Source organism: Triturus cristatus, chromosome 1_2 (assembly GCF_964204655.1).
Source record: "Triturus cristatus chromosome 1_2, aTriCri1.1, whole genome shotgun sequence".
In the NCBI taxonomy this organism is placed as follows: domain Eukaryota; kingdom Metazoa; phylum Chordata; class Amphibia; order Caudata; family Salamandridae; genus Triturus; species Triturus cristatus.
The window spans coordinates 861124516-861142766 of NC_140580.1; the positions used below are offsets into that span (position 1 = coordinate 861124516).

At 45.1% G+C, this 18251-nt stretch overlaps 1 protein-coding gene across 2 annotated transcripts in view; it reads right to left on the reverse strand.

Annotated features, from left to right (window-relative positions):
- TMCO4 (transmembrane and coiled-coil domains 4) overlaps positions 1–18251 on the reverse strand; it is a 481254-nt gene that overhangs the window by 336603 nt on the left and 126400 nt on the right. For both annotated transcript variants that reach the window (XM_085609111.1, XM_085609114.1), the window contains exons 3-5: positions 14921–15095; positions 13421–13448; positions 8869–9001 (exon numbers count right to left, since the gene is read on the reverse strand). In XM_085609111.1, coding sequence (XP_085465237.1) covers positions 8869–9001; positions 13421–13448; positions 14921–15095 — 336 coding nt within the window. The remainder of the gene's footprint in view (positions 1–8868; positions 9002–13420; positions 13449–14920; positions 15096–18251) is intronic.

The following is an 18251-nucleotide window of genomic DNA, read 5'->3' on the forward strand; positions in this document are numbered from 1 at the left end:
TACAATGTCAATAGCTTAACCCCTTCAGTGCCCGCCCCTTTCCCCGCCCTGTGCCGGCCGTTGCATTAGCGGGCGGGGTCTATGACGAGCTGGACTCATCATGGGCACAGCGCTACCGCGGCCCATGACGAGTCCAGCTCGTCATGGGCACTGAAGAGGTTAATCACTCTCCAATGCGAGACCTATTGCATTTGCACCCATACACAGAGCCACACACACAAAGCCACCCACACACAGCCACCCACACATACAGAGCCACTCACATAGAGCAACCCACACACAAATAGAGCCACCCACAGAGCCACCCACACACACACAGAGCCACCCACACACACACAGAGCCACACACACACACAGAGCCACACACACACACACAGCCACACACACATACACAGAGCCACATACACACAGTGAATGCTCCAAAGGTCCCACACACCCTCAGCATCATGCCCTTTCTGCCAAGGATATTAAAATGCAAGCATCACAACAGGTAGGCAATGGGGGCCTGCACAGGCTACTAAACACTGAAGAGAGACCACACGAACTAAGCAGTGTTTATCTCTTGTCTGGCTTTAAAAGCAGGAGGTTTCAACAGTCTGCTGCAATAGCCACGCACAGATGCCCTGGTCCCCCATCATCCACACACAGATGCCCTGGTCCCCCATCATCCACACACAGATGCCCTCGTCCCCCATCATCCACACACAGATGCCCTGGTCCCCAATCAGCCACACCCCACCATCATCATCCGCATTGTCCCAAGTAGTTTCTGCTGCTCATCTTTCTCTGTCCTCCAGGTAGCCCACTCCGAATCCGTGTGCCACCTTTCCTAGATGCCCTACTCCCTAACTCCACCTTCCCCTGGCCCAATCCCTCTATATGACCACTCCCACCAAAGGTGGCCACCGCCCCCATGGGGCACGCACAACATGGGGGAAGCTTTCTCACTAATCCCTCCCTCCTGCTGCAGATTCCCATTGCGCCAAGTGTCCTTCTCTCGCAAGCCCCGCCTCCTCCATGTGCCCACCCTCGGGCTCTCTCCACCTGCCCCACAGGTGGCTTATTCTAGCCCTACTACCCAGAGCCTACCCCCGTCATCCGACCCCTTCTTAGAAGACTTACGCAGCCGCCCCAAATAGACGACGGTTGAGGAGAAGCCTGCATCTCCCCGCCCCCTGCCGGAGGGGGATTACTGCAGCATGCCCCGCGCGGCTCAATGCCCCAGATCCAAAGTCAGCAGCTCTGGCCATTACGGAATTTAGGGAATTAAGTAATCCACAGTATGATGACCTCAAAATAATGGAATGGTGTCATCCACGGGCTCATGACACATCGTGATAACCATTCACTATATAACATATAAAATGTATGGCCATTGTTTGCACAATTATCTAACGTAAAAATCTGACATGATGCGGCCTTCCGAGACCCACGTTGGACATCCTTCACTAGGGAGACAGCGCTTAGAAGCAGACGTGCAGCACTTCAAAACGTTCATTTGTAAGCGCTTTATTGTGCCTATTCTTCACAAGATGTTCACCGCCGAACTGACCATTTCACTCAGAATTTATAAAATAAATCTGATTCGATATTGTCGTCTGGGGGCGGGCTTGTAAGTGTCATAACAATGCAATCTGTGACGTTGCAATGGCACCATTTAGGCGTTTCTGGTCACACTTGACATCATTCTCCCTTGCATTTAAACCATGCCTCCCCTCCACCCACCCCCCCCCTTGCTCAACACTACAGTCAATAGCTCCCCCCACCCCATACACTCTCCCCCAATCCTGCAGAGCCTCCCCCCACCCCCCCTCCACTCGCCCCATCTCAGTGCCACCGCCTCCCGCTCAATAAGTCCCCACTTTCCACCCCGGGTCACCAGGCCTCGCCCTCCGCTTGGAAAGCCGAAACCTACAGACACCATCTGGAAATGTTTAGACGCCCGCCCTCGCCCAGTGAAATTCCTCCAACTGCAAACAGCGAAGGGAAGGGACGGGTTTATTATTTTGCTCTGGGTTTTGGTTCCCGGGGACCCAATGAATGCGTTCCTGGCGGCCTCCCTGGCCCTGCAGATGCTTCCCATTAGCGAGAGGCGCTTCGAGTTTCACATCTCATGCGCTATGTGTCGGACAAGCCACATAATCCGGCCGCTGATCTTCGGTTCCCCTCGCATATCCTTGCTCGGAGCTCTCACTGCCAAGCAGCCCCGAGTTAAGATATCACCACTCGTGTAGCGTGTAGCGCCTTCCACCATGATTGTGACACATTAGCACTATCTCCAGCTCGGCGCCATTTTTACTTGGCACCCTCAGCTCGTCGGGCATTTTAGCCCACTTTCCGCGGTCGGATTAGTAGGGACTTTTAAACCCACAATTTATTGGGAAAAGTGCAACTACAACTCCCAACTGCGTAGTTGGATAAAAATAAAACCATATAAGCGAAAGGTGTAATTTATGACAGACTTGACTCTCGCCCTGCCACGGGGACAGCAGACCCCCCTACCCTCGCTCATCCCTCCACTGACATAGCAGGGCACGCCCACACCTCTCTTTGGCCCTGGCACAGGGCAAGGAGGCCTCTTGTCCCACTGCTATGTCGAGTGGTCGCTGGGCCCCCCACAGACCTTGCAGGCCCCCAACCCCCGCCCATCTCCTTGACACGAAGCCAGTTGGGCCCGCACCCCTCCCGAGGGCACAGCTGGGCACTCTCCCTGCCACATGGGCAGAAGGCCCCTTGAGGCGCTCACTACGAGGCCAGCGGGGCCGTCACGATGCCAATTGAACAGCAGAACACGTGCCCCTCGCCCTGCCACGGGGCCGAGAGCGCCCCCTCAGGCCACAAGTAGGCTGCGGTACCTGTAACTGTAAATGATAACCACGGGGGCCATTCTATGCGTGTCTGGCTGCGGCTCAGATTACAAAGCGAGCCCGTGAGCGTAAAATGAACAGGTAAGAAATGGAAGCTAACAATCAAAGAATGAATCAGCCGAGTAAACATCAAATAAGGGAAAAGCAAATCAACCCTGAGAAAAATATACAAAGGCAACAGGGCGCAGCTCTTGCTGGCAAGGAGACAGGGCCGCCAACGGTGCCTGGGTTACAGGGTGGGGTGCAACCTGCGAGGGACACAGCTGGGCAGATTTGACATCTCAGGTGGGGGGCGGGGGGCTCTGACCTGGTTGGATTGAAAAACAAGCACACTACCCCGATACTACACACACCACTGCCTTTCTCCGAGGCGAAGCAGAAATGCCTCGGAGAAAGGCAGCGGCACTTTCGGATTCGGGGGCGTGTTCTCCTCTTGTCATTGGCTGGAGGAGATAATTAGAAAAGTAGCAAAAAACACGCCCCGAATCCGAAAAGGACGGGGCCTGTTCGGAGAGACGAACCTCTTCTCCAATGGCTGGCCAGCATTCAAGAGGCCAGCCAATGGAGAAGAGGGGAGAAGAGGGGCGGGTTCAAGCCCCTCTTCTCCAAGTCATTAAATCTCAGAGCGAGACTGCGCAAGCGCAGCCTTCGAGCCGAGACCTAAAAACCACTGGAGACCTCCATTTAATACTTCCTATCTTATTTTGGGGTCTTCTCATTTCAGGTTGGGGCTAGCTCACGTTACACATTTAGGTCCAAAAAAAAGGTTTTTCTGGTAGTTTTCCTGACAATAGGAAAAATATTTTCTCCCCCCCACCACCTCAATCTCTATCCCAATAGTGCTCAAGAGGCCTTTTGTGGAACACTAAGCTCAGAGGTTCTGACAACTTTCCAGGCCACATATGAATAAAAAAGTCTCTTAAATTGGACTCGTCAACACAGATTAAATAACAAAGGGGCTATGACATGACAGAACAAAAGGGAACCCACTTCATAAATCAGTTTAAAGGAAACCACGTCATAGGACTCAAAATGCAGTTTACTAACGAGACTGAACTTGGATAAAGCATGTCTGAGGTTACTTGTGTTGTTGCACTTGGGAAACAATGTCGAGTAGCTCAAGTTGAACTGTCCCTTTTGGGGCAAATACAAGACTGATCTGCATAGGAATGATAGGTGCCTGATGCAGCACAATAAGCAAAAAATACGATGGACCAGGATGCGGCACAAAAGTAATTATCAGTGGCTGAGAATATCTCAAGCATTCCACCTAAATATTCTTTCCTCAGAGACACTTCTTCACACACGCCATATTGAATAAAATACCGAAAGAATGATGAACTACCAGTATCACCGCGCCTGCTGCACTAGGAGGTCTCCTCACAGAATCAGGCAGGAGAAAACCTAGTTAAGGAAGAGATGTGCCTGCCACATCGTTTGTTCTCCAATGACAAAGTAATGCATCAGTCATGTAAAGACATGGCAAAAATCAGCAACGCCGCAGGTGGGTTTCCTTCACAATATATGCTTGCTTTTTCAGACTGCAAAGCCAGTTCAGGCAGAATTGACTGGATTTTGTCATATGATGTTACTACGCTGGCTCACCGGTTACAGGAGGTTTAATCGTAGATTCAAAATCAATTACCTGTGCACATTTATACAGTGCCCTCTATCCAGATAAGAATCGAGTAATGGCATGCTTTATAATCGTCATATTATAATTCATTCACATATAATTATTCATGTCATGTATGGCACAACCAGCGTTCGTGTCATCTGAACTGGGACCGGTGTCAAAGGCTCTCTGTGTACTTGGGGTTGGAAAACAGAGTCAGGGAAATTAAAATAAATAACGTTCTGGAATAATTCCAATACAAACGAAATTAAATGTGTAGTCCCCTATGGCCAACCATACTAGCATATATACACTTCATAAGGGCCAAGTATAATCTGGGTGCAAAATATGAAGTGGCCCCTCATTTTCAGGAGAAGCAGAATTAAAAACGTACAGGAAATAGTGAATAAAATTGTAAGTGTTGCAAGGGCAGGCACAGATCTCACACCACATGCTCTCCTCCATCTTTTGAAATCCTTCTGTCCAATGAAACAGTATTTAATAAAACCCTTTTAGCCAGAAAGCTGAAATCTGTCTATAGGTTGTCAAGCTGGGATCATGAGCCACCCATCCCCTCTCTGATCACTGCACCAATAGGAGCTCGGCCCATTGACCCACCTGAGCAAAAGGATGATAATAGTAATCATGATACTATGTTTGCATTCAGATTGTCTCTGACAGGGCGCTTCTTCCATTCGTAAGTACTGTAAACAACAGGCATGGCTTTGAAAGGACTCTGTGCCTGGACAGTTTTGCCAGAATCCAAACTTGTGAGGGCAGATCACAAAAAGTGTTAGAGGCGAGCGTTGCCCTCACCAAGCCATCTTGTCGGCCACACAGGACAGTGGAATCCCAGGCTATTATCACTAGTACAGACATCTTTGCAGCAGTATTTACTGCCCTTTTACAGAGGGAACCTAACTGTATGCATGTATGCATGGATGTGTGTATGTATGACCATGGCATGTGTATGGTATGTATATGGTATTTCTACAGAGCGAACTAAGGCAGCGGAGTGTAGTATACACAGTTCTTCAAGAAGAGGAGATGAATTGATGAAGACTGGTAATCTCTAGGTGTCTGAAGGAGATTAAATTGGGACGGGTTGTAAGTATGCAGGGACAGGCTCAGATCCCAGTGTTAATGAATGGATGATCATAATCAGAGTAAGCAGTGGATACTTTTCATTCCGGAGTTAGAGTCGACCTTCTACCTCAAATGTTAATTTCAAAGCACTCCTAATTACAAGCGCATGACATCCCACAACAGAAAGGATTGTTAAATGTGCATGAGAACTGAGCATCACAGGGACTTAGGCCTTGAAGTATAAAACACTTTTGTGTTTGCAAACCCTGTGTTTGCAGAGTTACAGGGTTAGTGGGCACAAAAATGTGTTTTGTAATGTATTAAACCATTTGGTGAGTGGGCAAAGATTGGCAAAAGTGGGGGGAGGGGTGCTCTTCACTCAAATTGGCAATTAGGAGGGGGTATGAAAGAGACATCCCCTCTTAACGGAAATACGCAATGACATGTATCTATTGTTTGTGACTGAAATTGCTGTTGCAAACCACTAATAAAATACTGACAAACAAGTTGGAGTGATAACTGATTCACAAAAGGGAAGGTGTCCCTCGGGGACAGCTTCCATTTTGGAAATCTTGTTGGGCAGTGTCACTGGAGCAAATGAGGAGGTATGATGGTCACGGGAACCACTGGATGCTTAGCCTGATGTCCAGTGGTAGCTGGCAGAGAACAAGAGTGTAATGGTGGGCGGGGGTGGGTGTGAGGGGGTAGTGGTGGGGGTATTAAAAAACATTTAATAAACACTTACCTCCATGCCGAATCCTCAGCCGCCTCTCCTCCGTCGTGTTGTTCCTCGCCGTCTCTCTGGAACCAAGAAGCACATAGGCTCCTCCCCTGACCAATCACAAAGCTGCATTACAGCGTTGTGATTTGGTCTGAGCGCCGTGGATCGGCACTCAGACGGGGACTGGGAGGCTTTGCATGTTCCTCACAAGGCTGTGTAATGCAGCCTGGTGGGAAACATGCCAAGTGTATGACTGCTTGGGCGGCCTAAGAGGGCCGGCCAAGCAGTCGTGCACACTTAAGGAGTGCAATCCTCCTGGACGTTACGGGAGTTCCAGCCCCGCCCAACTTGGCCGAAAAAAATAAAATGATACTAACAGAAATAACTTCTGTTATTACCATTTTATTTTTTTTACACTGCTCCGCGAGCAGTGGGGCGACGCACCTCCACCTTAGCGGAGGAACCGCCACTGCTGATGTCTTTACAAACACAAAACATATTTTTAAAGAAGCATCTGCCCCTTTAGTGGACATTAGCTGCTTTAAAAAAAGACTGCTTGGAAAAGCAAATGCAGGGACAAAGGTCTGCTGATCCTTGCAGGCCACCAACCCTGCATTCACAGAAAATCACAGGGGATCACAACTAATACAAAATACTCAATAATATTTAATAAAATAATATACTATGCAAAAATTAAATGTTATACTACATTAAATAATAATATAAGATAAGCATTGAATATATAATATATACTCACTAACAAATACTCAGCAGGTCATATAACAATCTTCGACAAATTGCAATAAAATGTCTCTGTACACAAGCTGCATTGTAAGTAGTATTCCCGTTCACAGTCCAGTCAGTGTGTAATTTGCAAATCCTGGTGTGTGAACAGGGATTAGTGCATGTCCAAATGAAAAGAAGAAGCAATATGCATATCACAATTTCCAAACAATTAAGGACTTCACAGCTAAATTAATATATCACCTAAGCCTGTAGTCCCAATTTACAGTTGCCACTTAAACCAGCATATTAAAAAATAATTCAAAAATGAATAACTATTCTAAAGAGTTTTAGATTCTGTGGGGCCAGCTGACCTTGTACATAAATATTTAGTTTCCATCCTGTATAGCTGTAGGATTTTGCATGCGAGCTTGAAACAAAATTTTCAGCACAAGAAAGAGCTGCAGAAAGAGAATGATCCCTCCCATCTCACATGGGCACTGATGTGGAAGTTGGAACTAGGGGTATATGAGTAGTGATCTGGACACTATGGCAGGTAATCTATGTATCTGGTACAGAGGGGCAAAATGAGCATAAGGACTTTTTCTTGGGCATGGAAAGGGCAACACAGGCAAGTAGAGTTTAACACAGCCACAGAGATCCTTAAAAAAGATGTAGAGGGGGGTCCCTTACCGTGTGGCTGATAATCTGATCAAAGAGAGGCAAATTAGCACATGATGGACACTGTCATGGACAGGGTACTTAGGCCATTATAGGTCACCTGGGAATAGAGGCCCTTGAAATGTACATGAAAGAAGGAGAACTGGTTATGGAGGCAGTGAACAGAATACACACAGAGAAATCCTGGCAGATGGACCGGTGACTTGGGCATGGTGTGATGCCATGAGCACATTCGGAATATCTTGAACATGAATGCAAGTGCCTGGTGATGGAACCAGTGAAAAGAGCAAAAACCGAAGATTTGGGAAAGAATTAGTAAAGATGGTAGGGCGGGTGAGCGAGGGAGGACTCTGTGGAGGTGGACATCTAGGAGATTGTTTGCAGTGTGCGGTCCATTATCATTACCAATGAGACATTCTAACCACAGACTGACAAATAGTCCCTTAGACACGATGCACTATTGGCTAAATTCAGCTATTCGTTCATAATGAAAATCAGCAAACGTACGCCCAAAAACGTTCTTTATTTAATCATTATTTTATTTTAATCCATAATGTTGGATTTCACATAATTCCATCTCTTTCATTATTCAATAAAGTTATCATGTGTGATAGATAATCCTTTGGAGAAGATGTGTTCAATGAATATAGTTATTGATCCTGCATGATAACTTTACTAGATCATGAACATGCAAGACATGAAATTATGTGAAAACCAACATTACAGATTAAAATAAAAGGATGATTAAATTGTGAACTTTTTTGGACTACATTTGGTAATTTTCTTCACGAATTAATAGCTGAATTTATCAAATTGTGCAGTGCATCTAAAGAACTATTTGTAAGTTAATGGAGAGCTTGTCTCAATATAAATGTTTAACACCCTGGGGCAGAGGGTGCACTTTGACAACAAGCCAACATTTCCCAAAAACATAGGCTCAGGAGTGTAAGGCAGTATCTTTGTACTTGGTTTTGTTCGTCCTTGAACATTCCACTGGATGTAGAAGAAAAATCTAGAAATAGAGAAAGCAATGGGAAAGAATTGTCAGGTATTGTGACCCAAAAGGAATGGGATAGGAGACCCTTACCCATTGAAGAATTATTGTGGTGGGTATTCTAGTTAAAATTATAGCCACAACTTAAGAAGGAGAGATCCTCCTTCATTGTAGATCTTACTCTGATGGTTGCTCCTTGATCTCCTTCAGGCTCTCTGACAACGATTCTTCAAAGACTTCCAAAGCATCCTCAGAAACACACAGCAGCCGTGTGATGTGAGTGATCAACACCCGGGCACGGGCATCATAGTACCCTGCAATAGGAAGGTGGAAAAGATGGCACATGAGAAGAGCAGAGATTATACTGCAAAGCAGGGTCGGATTTAGGGCAGTGCAATGGGTGCAGCCACCACCTGGCACCGAGCTCGGGGGAGGGGGGTGTGTTTAGAAACAGGTAAGGATTTAATATGGAAAAGTACCTGCTGCAGAGTTTCTCATGTGTCTATCAGCTTTCAGGCAACAATAAAAAATGTCAAGATAACTCTAGGGAGTAATGTTGTTTCTGGAGAGAGAACAGAGTTTTGTCCATTGGCACTTTTGACTCCTCAGCTCCTCATAAAGTAGCACAGAGGGTTAATATGCCTGCCGCAAACAAATGTGTACCCTGCAGATCACATAACTGTATTTTATGAGAATAGCTCAGTGGGTTACTGCTATTGTTACAGTAGTTACTTACAGTTCATAAGCTAAAAGTCCTAATACAGCACAGTGACCTATGAACTGTCATCAAGGCACAGTATCGGGAAGCAAAAGGAAACCAAAGCTAAGGAAGGAATATATATATATTTTTAAAACAACTACAAGACAGCACTACTCACTGGAAGAAATTGACAGAGGGGGCAAGTGCAAGTCAACCATGGTCCTGTTATGACCTTGTAAGGGCAAAACCTTTACCTCACACATGCCATATCTCTCAGGTACTCAACATCACCCAACATGTGCATCAAAACTATACCTCCACAGTCCATCTCAAACATCTCACACTACATGCATACTTAACATCCACCTCTGGCACCCATGCTCAAACAACCCAATTTCAACCTCAACGTCGCTCTCCCGACCGCGGTCATCTTCAGATAATTTTTGAACAGCAAACCTTTATGACAACCGCGCACGAGCTTGTTCTAGCCTACATTGTCACCTTCCATCTGGCCTATGCCCGAACCAGAAAAAGTCCCAACTTCCCCTCTGAGATCTGTGACCTCATTACTACAGCCGCGATCGGCTGGTATTAAAAACATCTTTTTCAGCAACTTCAACCTTCCAGTTGGAACAACCAAGACCATGATGGAAGCCTTTCTCAAACTCCCAGGAACCACTGAAAAAAAGGCAACATGTGATCGTTCTTGCAACCGAGACCAGATTTAGGGCATCCTCAAAGTACATACCAAAGATCATACAGACCTCTTCTGTGAAACGGTGGCACATGACATACTCAAGCTTATAAACAAGTCAGCCCCCAGAAAAAACATTACCAAAGACCAGTGGGATGCAGTTACCTCTCTACAAAGAGATAAAAATCCCATTATTAAACCTTCCGACAAAGGAGGCAATCAGGTTTTAATGAGTAGGACCAAGTACATCAGTGAGGCCCACAGACAACTTAATGACACCACATGCTACAGTAGAGTGGTACTTGGATATAGATGGTTATCTTTAAATTGGAAACTACATTAAGGGCAACCTGGAAGGGGGCACTAGTTTACCACTCACCAGGTAAAAAGAATGACTTTAGTACCACATTGATTAAACTGCTCGTCCGCACCTTTTAGCTGCAACTGATTTTAATCACATAGAGCAAATTTGCAATCAGGAGGCACAAGAAGAAAGAAAAAGGATCGATTTCAGCTTGTGGAAGACTTCAAAATCTTGAAGAACCTATGTGCATTTTACAGGAAGCCCTTCCCAGAAACCAAGGATGCACACTATGATACAAACATCATGGCAGAAGCCAAAAGAAGCAGAGAAAGCTTCAAAGCAAGGAAGCACTGCATTAGTTGCAATGCTGACCCACCATCAAATATTCAAAGCAGAAAGGCATTGCCATCAAAAAGTTCTTCTAAGAGAATATCGAAAATATTATACAGCGCATTGACTATTCAGAAGTCCCACCCATCTGTTCAACAGTAACAGTTCAGAACAGAATGAATTGGGCTTACTTTGTTTCACCATCCATTGAGGACAGCTTAAGCCTTCTCAACTCATTAAAATCAGATGATTTGCAACATCATCCCAGCATTAATGGTGAAGGTCATCTCAGGCTTCACCTTTAAATCACTCTTTAACATCATCAACATGTCCTTAAACCCAGGCTACTTTCTTCCCTGGCTCTTTCATGATCAGAAAAATCTCTCCCTCCTGAATAAGCTTAATATGTACTCCAACAGCTAGCCAACTAGCAACCAATCACACATCTACTATTCATTGATAGGTTGATCAAGAAAGCAACTTTCACATAACTCAAAAAGAGAAGAATACTAGCCTGGATTCAGACCCCCAAAACACCACTAAGGCAACCCTAATGTAAGTGGTCTATGACAAACTTCAAATCACAAATCACTGCGCTCATTATCTTCTCATCCTGCTGGACCTCTCAACAATCTGAGATTCTACTGACCTCAGAATTCTACTCAACAACTTTTTTTCAAGACTGGGCTGCAATAATGGCCACCTGAGTACTGCTGGTCTCAATGGAACTGAGGCTGATACAGCTCATATTTCTACACAGGGTAAACTATAACCCCACAAGACTAAGCAGAATGAAGCAAGGTTTGGACCCACATTGATTGAGATGTAAGTGAGAACTGGGAATTTTATTTCACACTAAATAGGAATGGCCAATATTGTAGAGATATTCTAACATAATAACGGATATTTTATCCTATCCATGGTTGTGAGTAAACAGATTGTGACAGGGCCTAAACTGGTATTGCTGGGCTTGATGGATGAATGGGGATGCAGAAGACACACCAGACTATTGGTAGCCATGGGCTTAATCATAGCCAAGAGAGACTTTGCATGACCCTGGAGATCAGCACTAGCCCCAGCTGTGGCCAAGGGGCCTCGGGTGATGGATTACTGTGCCAAGGGAAAGAAGTTTATGTACAAGTCAAGGGGATGCCCGGGCAGAAACAAAAAAGTCTGGGGCAACTGGATTAGTTAATCTCTAAATGCAATTTATTTACACTTATGTAATTACTGTAACCCATATATGAATGCCAGAACTAACTTAGATGCATTGTTCGATTTTGTACTTCTAATCTTCCTTTTTTTTTACACTGGTATTTGGGAATAATATATTAAGAAAATCAATAGTGTTATACAAAGAAATGGGCTTCAACTTCACTTTTCCTAAGTGGTTTACAACCTACTTGAACAAGAGATCACTTCTCCTCCTGATGACCACCTCGAGATCAGTCTGGCCCTCTGTGAATTGTAGAGTCCTAAAGACTTCAACAAAACGCTACCCGGAACCCACTTAGAGTCAGTCCTTGCTGAAGAGTGTTTTAAGATGCAACTGTCTGTAGATACTTCCAAACTCCACTAAACAAATCATATCTGGAAAGGACATCAGTGGCTTAACAACTGTCTGGTCACAATCCAAGCCAAGATGTCTCAAGTGTTGTTAAAGTTCAATTCCCTGTTAAGAAAATTTGTGCTAATCATCAGGGCTAGCCCAACTGGTCCACTGCGCTAGTGTACAACGATTTAACATCAACACCACTTCAAAAGGACATATAATAAAATGACACAAAATGACAGGCACCAACAAAGCCTGTTCTGGAAAGTGAAAGCTTCTCTCCCTGAAGCAGACTTCAGAACTGCAGTTAAATCTGTGATCCTTGACAGAGGCAGCACCTAATCTTGCTATCATCACTGAATTATATCAGACCCCCTGAAGTGTGTCCTTCATACCACTGACAGACCTATAAACAATCTCAGGAAGTTTGACAGAATTTCACTCACCTTCAAAGTAATCCACTGGCACGCACCACAAATCGCCTTCTAAGTCTGTTGCATCACCTACAAAGCAGTACACATGTATCCCCACCATAACAGGCATGCAAGAATAAGATCTTCTGTGGGCTATGTAACAATTGTAGCAGTAGCCTTTTCATACTTGAGACAAAAAATGGAAGTAGGAGAATGTTTTTGTGCTATGGTCTAGGGATCTGTGATACCACCCACACTCAGATCTGATACGCTCCCTCACTCCTGCTCTTTATGTAAGAACTGAAGATCCTAGATTTCAAGCAACACCTGTCCGACTTGTTACACTAAGATGCGGGATCCCAGGCAATCGTCTTCCACACCACTCTGCCTGAGTCTCCAACCATTATCCCTTTCTTTTGTGTTCCTATGGTCTACCCCATCATCATACAACAATCAATTACATTCTAGCTAGATTGAGCTACATAAATCCTCCGTACACACATTTTGTATGCACACCTGCCACCAACAAGACGTGCCTGAATCTTAGTAACCCGCTACTACTGCATCGTCAGCGCACAGAGAAGGAACTGTTAGACTTATTGGTATGTGAAATCCCATTAAGTGATTTCAAAACTGTAGATTACTACGAATGTGCTACATTGTGACATAAAAAGGAAAAGAGGGATGGCAAAGATCTCACAGGGCAGAAATCCTATAGACAAAATGAAAGACTGACTCACCATCTCGCAGCGAAAAGGTGACAAGATCCTGAAAGAGAAAAGAAAAAGCAATATATGTGGGCAGAAAACAGATCCACGAATTACAGATTTAGAATTAAAGGACCCATAGATACAAGGGAGTGTGATGTGACCAATGTGAGAGTTTACTACTATAAAGCGAGAGACCATGGATATGGTTCAGCAGATGGTAAGGAAGCAGTATTCATTATGGTCAGTCAAGGCCTACATCTACTAATATCGTACATTCAAGCATTTCAGAAAAATTTCAACTTCGCCCTTTATTTCTCATGGGACATGTGACTCCTGTCTGCATTGAAACCAAGTGTCCCAGCTCTAACCTGCTACAGGCATGCAGGATTGGCGCCATGAAAGATTTAGCCACAGGCTGGAGACTAAGAACCCCACCATTGAGGTGTGGTCCACATCTGACCTCTAATTAACCAAACACATTAGACATGAACAGAAGGCTAGTTCATTCACGTTGATTATCTTTATGGTACAGAAATTAAATAACTGTCAAATTAATGCCAATTGGATGGTGGGTTAGGAATCAAGCTTAAGGAGAGGCTACCAAAGAAGCTATGCTGTCCTGTGCTTCATCAGCAGCTTCATAGCCATAAAGGCATGGTCAGACCGTTGATCACGCAGCTGAAGAACACACTGCTTCTAAAATGTATCCAGTCTGTGCATACCTGCCTGAGGGTCCAAACAACAACCCACCAATAGGATGAGAAACTGTTAGCCAGCAACATCTGGGCACAATCATTCATAGAACATTAGCATCAAGCAATGCTTGGTGCTCCCTTCCAGTTTGGTCACCAGCAAATAAATCAACCAAGATTCAACAGACAGTCCAGCCTCTATGAAGGAGTAAACAATGGCTAGTGAGATAATTTTGGGAGATAGCGTATCTGGTGTGAACTTCTGATCTAGCTCTTTTGCAGTTATATCTTCATGATATTTGGAGAGGCAGCCCTCTTCAGCCTCTGTATTGACCTGCCTTGATTAATACATTCGGCTATTTATTTGTATACATAAATTTCTCGACCGTTGCAATCTAAGTACTACAAATTATAGTGTTCAATGCATGGCTATGATGAAATGCTGCATTAGCGCCCTAGTAGGTTAGAATTAGGTTAGTTGCTACACGATTTGTGTGGCCGTTCTGCAATTTCCACAAGCCCTCAGGCTTGCTCTGGAAGTGACAGTGCAAGAACCTTAGGTTGCCCAGTCTTCCAAAAACAAAGGCAGGATGGAGACACTAACTACACATTAACTATGGCCATTCGAGAATATCACAATAGGAATACAGTTACTGACACCAGTCTGGTGCATTGGGATAGACCGTTTGGTAGGGTGCTCCGTTTGTGTCAACTCACTATGCAAAACATCGAAGTCAAACAAATATGATCTTATATACATGAGATCAAGCAAGTTTCACACACCACAACCAACAGAGATCATCTTTGATTGCCAGGATGTGGTCAGAGACAGAAGTACCTGAGTGATGAGGGCAGGGTTCACTTTCATGGCTGACTCTTCAAGTAGCATCTTGGTGAAGGTGTCAGTGCCCTCTCCTCCCAATCCACCAGCAAATGCCTCCATGGCAGGAAGTACAGAATCCGATAACGCCAACCACATCACTAAGTCCTCAAGAAACTCTGTACAGAAGGATCTGAAATACAAACGAATGTGAGACTGTTATGTTGTGTGAAGCCTTTGCAATCTGCCAACTTCAACTAACTACTACATTGAAAAAGGAATCAGTGGTCCAGTAGATAACAATGTGTGTGGTTTTAAACCTATTTCCCTTTGGATAATGCCCTGGTCCAAACCAGCCAAAACATCTTTGTCTGCCAGCCTCTCCCAACCTCAAGATATCACATTCTGTATCGTATCAAATAAGAAAAAACTTGACAAGCTTGGCTACCACAACTTGTGGCATTAATCAGAATGGATTCCTATGGCCACCCTTAAGTCAGCACATTTAGAGAACGGATAGACAGTGAGGTTTACAACAATGTTCAAACCTCCTTTCGGGGTTCCTTTCAGTCTCTTTATAGGAACATAGTAGGAAGAGACGCATGCATGGATTACATCAATCCTCCGTATTTGCCTATTTTTGCACTTTAAAAAAAAACCTGTATCTTTTTTATATACAACCAACAGCACAGTACAAAGACGGTAGTCATCAGTAAGGAATATGCTACTTATCAGTATGCATCTGTTCTTGGCATGTAGAGCTGAAGAGCCACACACTTAGGATAGTAGATCGCCATCTGGTGTTGGGCTCGGATGCTTGTAGGTTGTTGTTGTCTTCGGAAGAAGTCTTTGGTCACGAGATAGGTGACTCCTCCCTTGGACGACAGTGCGCATGGGCATCCACTCCATCGTTAGATTGTTTTGGAGAGGTGTGGCTCACTGGTTAGAGGCGGCAGATCCGCAAGCAGAGAATCGGCCAGGGACCAGGGTTCAATTCCCGACGCGGCAGGGTCGTGGACCAGGGTCAAAACGGACTCGATAATTCTCGCCTCGGTACCTACTCTAACCAGGAACACACTCGGCAACTCTGGGCATTAGCTTGCCTCATCTCCACAACGGCCCCCCACATTCGCCGGGGATGCCTGGTTTCACCTTGGAGATACCCAGGAGGGACCATCTCACAGGGATAGCCAGGACGGGTTCCCCAGCGGTCTACAGCGCCACGACGCCTCAGGGCAGCAGTGCGCTTTACAAGACACATACATTTACATTTACATTTACATTTTTTTGCCATGATGGGAAATGATGGAGTTTGTAGAAAAGAGAGAGATGTCCATGTGTGATGTCTAAGTAAGACAATTGCTGGAACAGATACAGGTCCCAGGGAGGTGGGTGGGCGTGTGTGGCTCTGGAGCTCTACATGCCAAGAACAGATGCATACTGGTAAGTAGCATATTCCGTTCGAGTCATATGAGCTGCAGATCACACACTTAGGATAGACTATATAGCAGTATCTCCCCTAGCGGTGGTCACCTGTATCGGTTGCGGCAGTTTGAAATAAAGTTTTAAGGACAGCGTGACCCACAGAAGCTTGTTGCTTTGTTTGTACATCAACACAATAGTGTTTAGTGAAGGTGTGTGTTGTAGACCATGTGGCTGCCTTACAAATATCTTCTAAGGGAATGTTTCCTAAGAATGCCATGGAAGCCCCTATTTTGCGTGTGGAATGCGCTCTAGGGGGACCGTTAGTGTGCGTTTAGCCCTTTGGTAGCATATTTGGATACATTTAACTATCCACCTAGCTATCCCAGATTTGGAAATGGGGTTGCCTTTATGTGGTGGAGAGAAAGCAACAAACAATTGTTTTGTTTTGCGGAATGATTTTGTTCTGTCAATGTAGTAAAGAAGGGCTCTTTTAACGTCTAAGGTATGAAGAGCTCTTTCAGCTACCGAGTCTGGATTTGGGAAGAACACCGGTAACTCTACTGATTGGTTAAGATGGAACGGAGATATGACTTTTGGAAGGAATTTCGGATTTGTTCTAAGAACCACTTTGTTACGGTGTAATTGTAAGAATGGTTCTTGTATGGTTAAAGCCTGGATCTCACTAACCCTTCTGAGGGATGTGACAGCGATAAGGAAAGCCACTTTCCATGTGAGAAACTGTAGTTCGCATTTATGCAGAGGTTCAAATGGGGGTCCCATGAGCCTTGTAAGAACAGTGTTTAGATTCCATAATGGAGAGGGTGGTATTCTGGGAGGAATAATCCTTTTTAGTCCTTCCATGAAGGCTTTGATCGCCGGTACTCTGAAGAGTGACAAGTAAATAGGCTGCTAATGCTGCTAGGTGGAGACGTATGGAGGAGTATGCCAAATTACATCTTTGCAAGTGTAGTAAGTAGCAAATGATGTCCTGGATGGATGCATCCAGTGGGTTTATATGATTATTAGTGCAGTAAATGGCAAATCTTTCCCATTTTGCAGCATAGCAGGCTCTAGTGGTAGGTCTTCTGGCCTCTCTTATAACATTCATGCAGTCTGGTTGAGGTAACCGAACACTAGGACTTCAGGAGCCAGATCGCCGCGTTTAGTTGATCTGGATCTGGGTATCAGATTTCTCCATGGTTCTGGGTTAATAAGGACGGGGAGAGATGCAGTTTTTGGTGTGGAACTAGCGAGAGTTCCAGTAGTGTTGGGAACCAGGGCTGGCGTGCCCATGTGGGAGCTACTAGGATCAGTTTGAGAGACTGTTGTCTAAGCTTGCGTACCACTAATGGAATGAGTGGGAGAGGCGGAAAAGCGTACGCAAATCTGCCTGACCAGTTCATCCATATCGCATTGCCCTTTGACTCCGGGTGGGGAAACCTGGCGGCGAAGGTTGGGCATTTTGCGTTTTCGTGTGTAGCAAACAGATCTATGTCTGGTTGGCCCCATTGTTGAAAAAAGGGCAGTAGGACTTGAGGATGTAGTTCCCATTCGTGGATCTTTCGAGTTTGTCGACTTAACAGATCGGCAATCTGATTGTGAACCCCTGGAAGATGTTCTGCAAGTAGATATATTTTCTGGGGAATGGCCCATCTCCAAATGTTCTGTGCGAGCTGGGACAGCTGGAGAGAATGTGTGCCTCCTTGTTTCTGTATGTAATACATGGCTGTCATGTTGTCTGTCCGGATGAGGACAGTTTTGATCTGGAGATGTAGTTGGAATGATTTTAGTGCTAGGAACACTGCTAGCAGTTCCAGGTAATAGATATAGAGCATTTTCTGTTGAGTGGTCCATTTGCCCTGAGTGGTGTGGCCGAGGAGATGGGCTCCCCATCCTATGAGCGATGCGTCCGTTGTCAGCACTA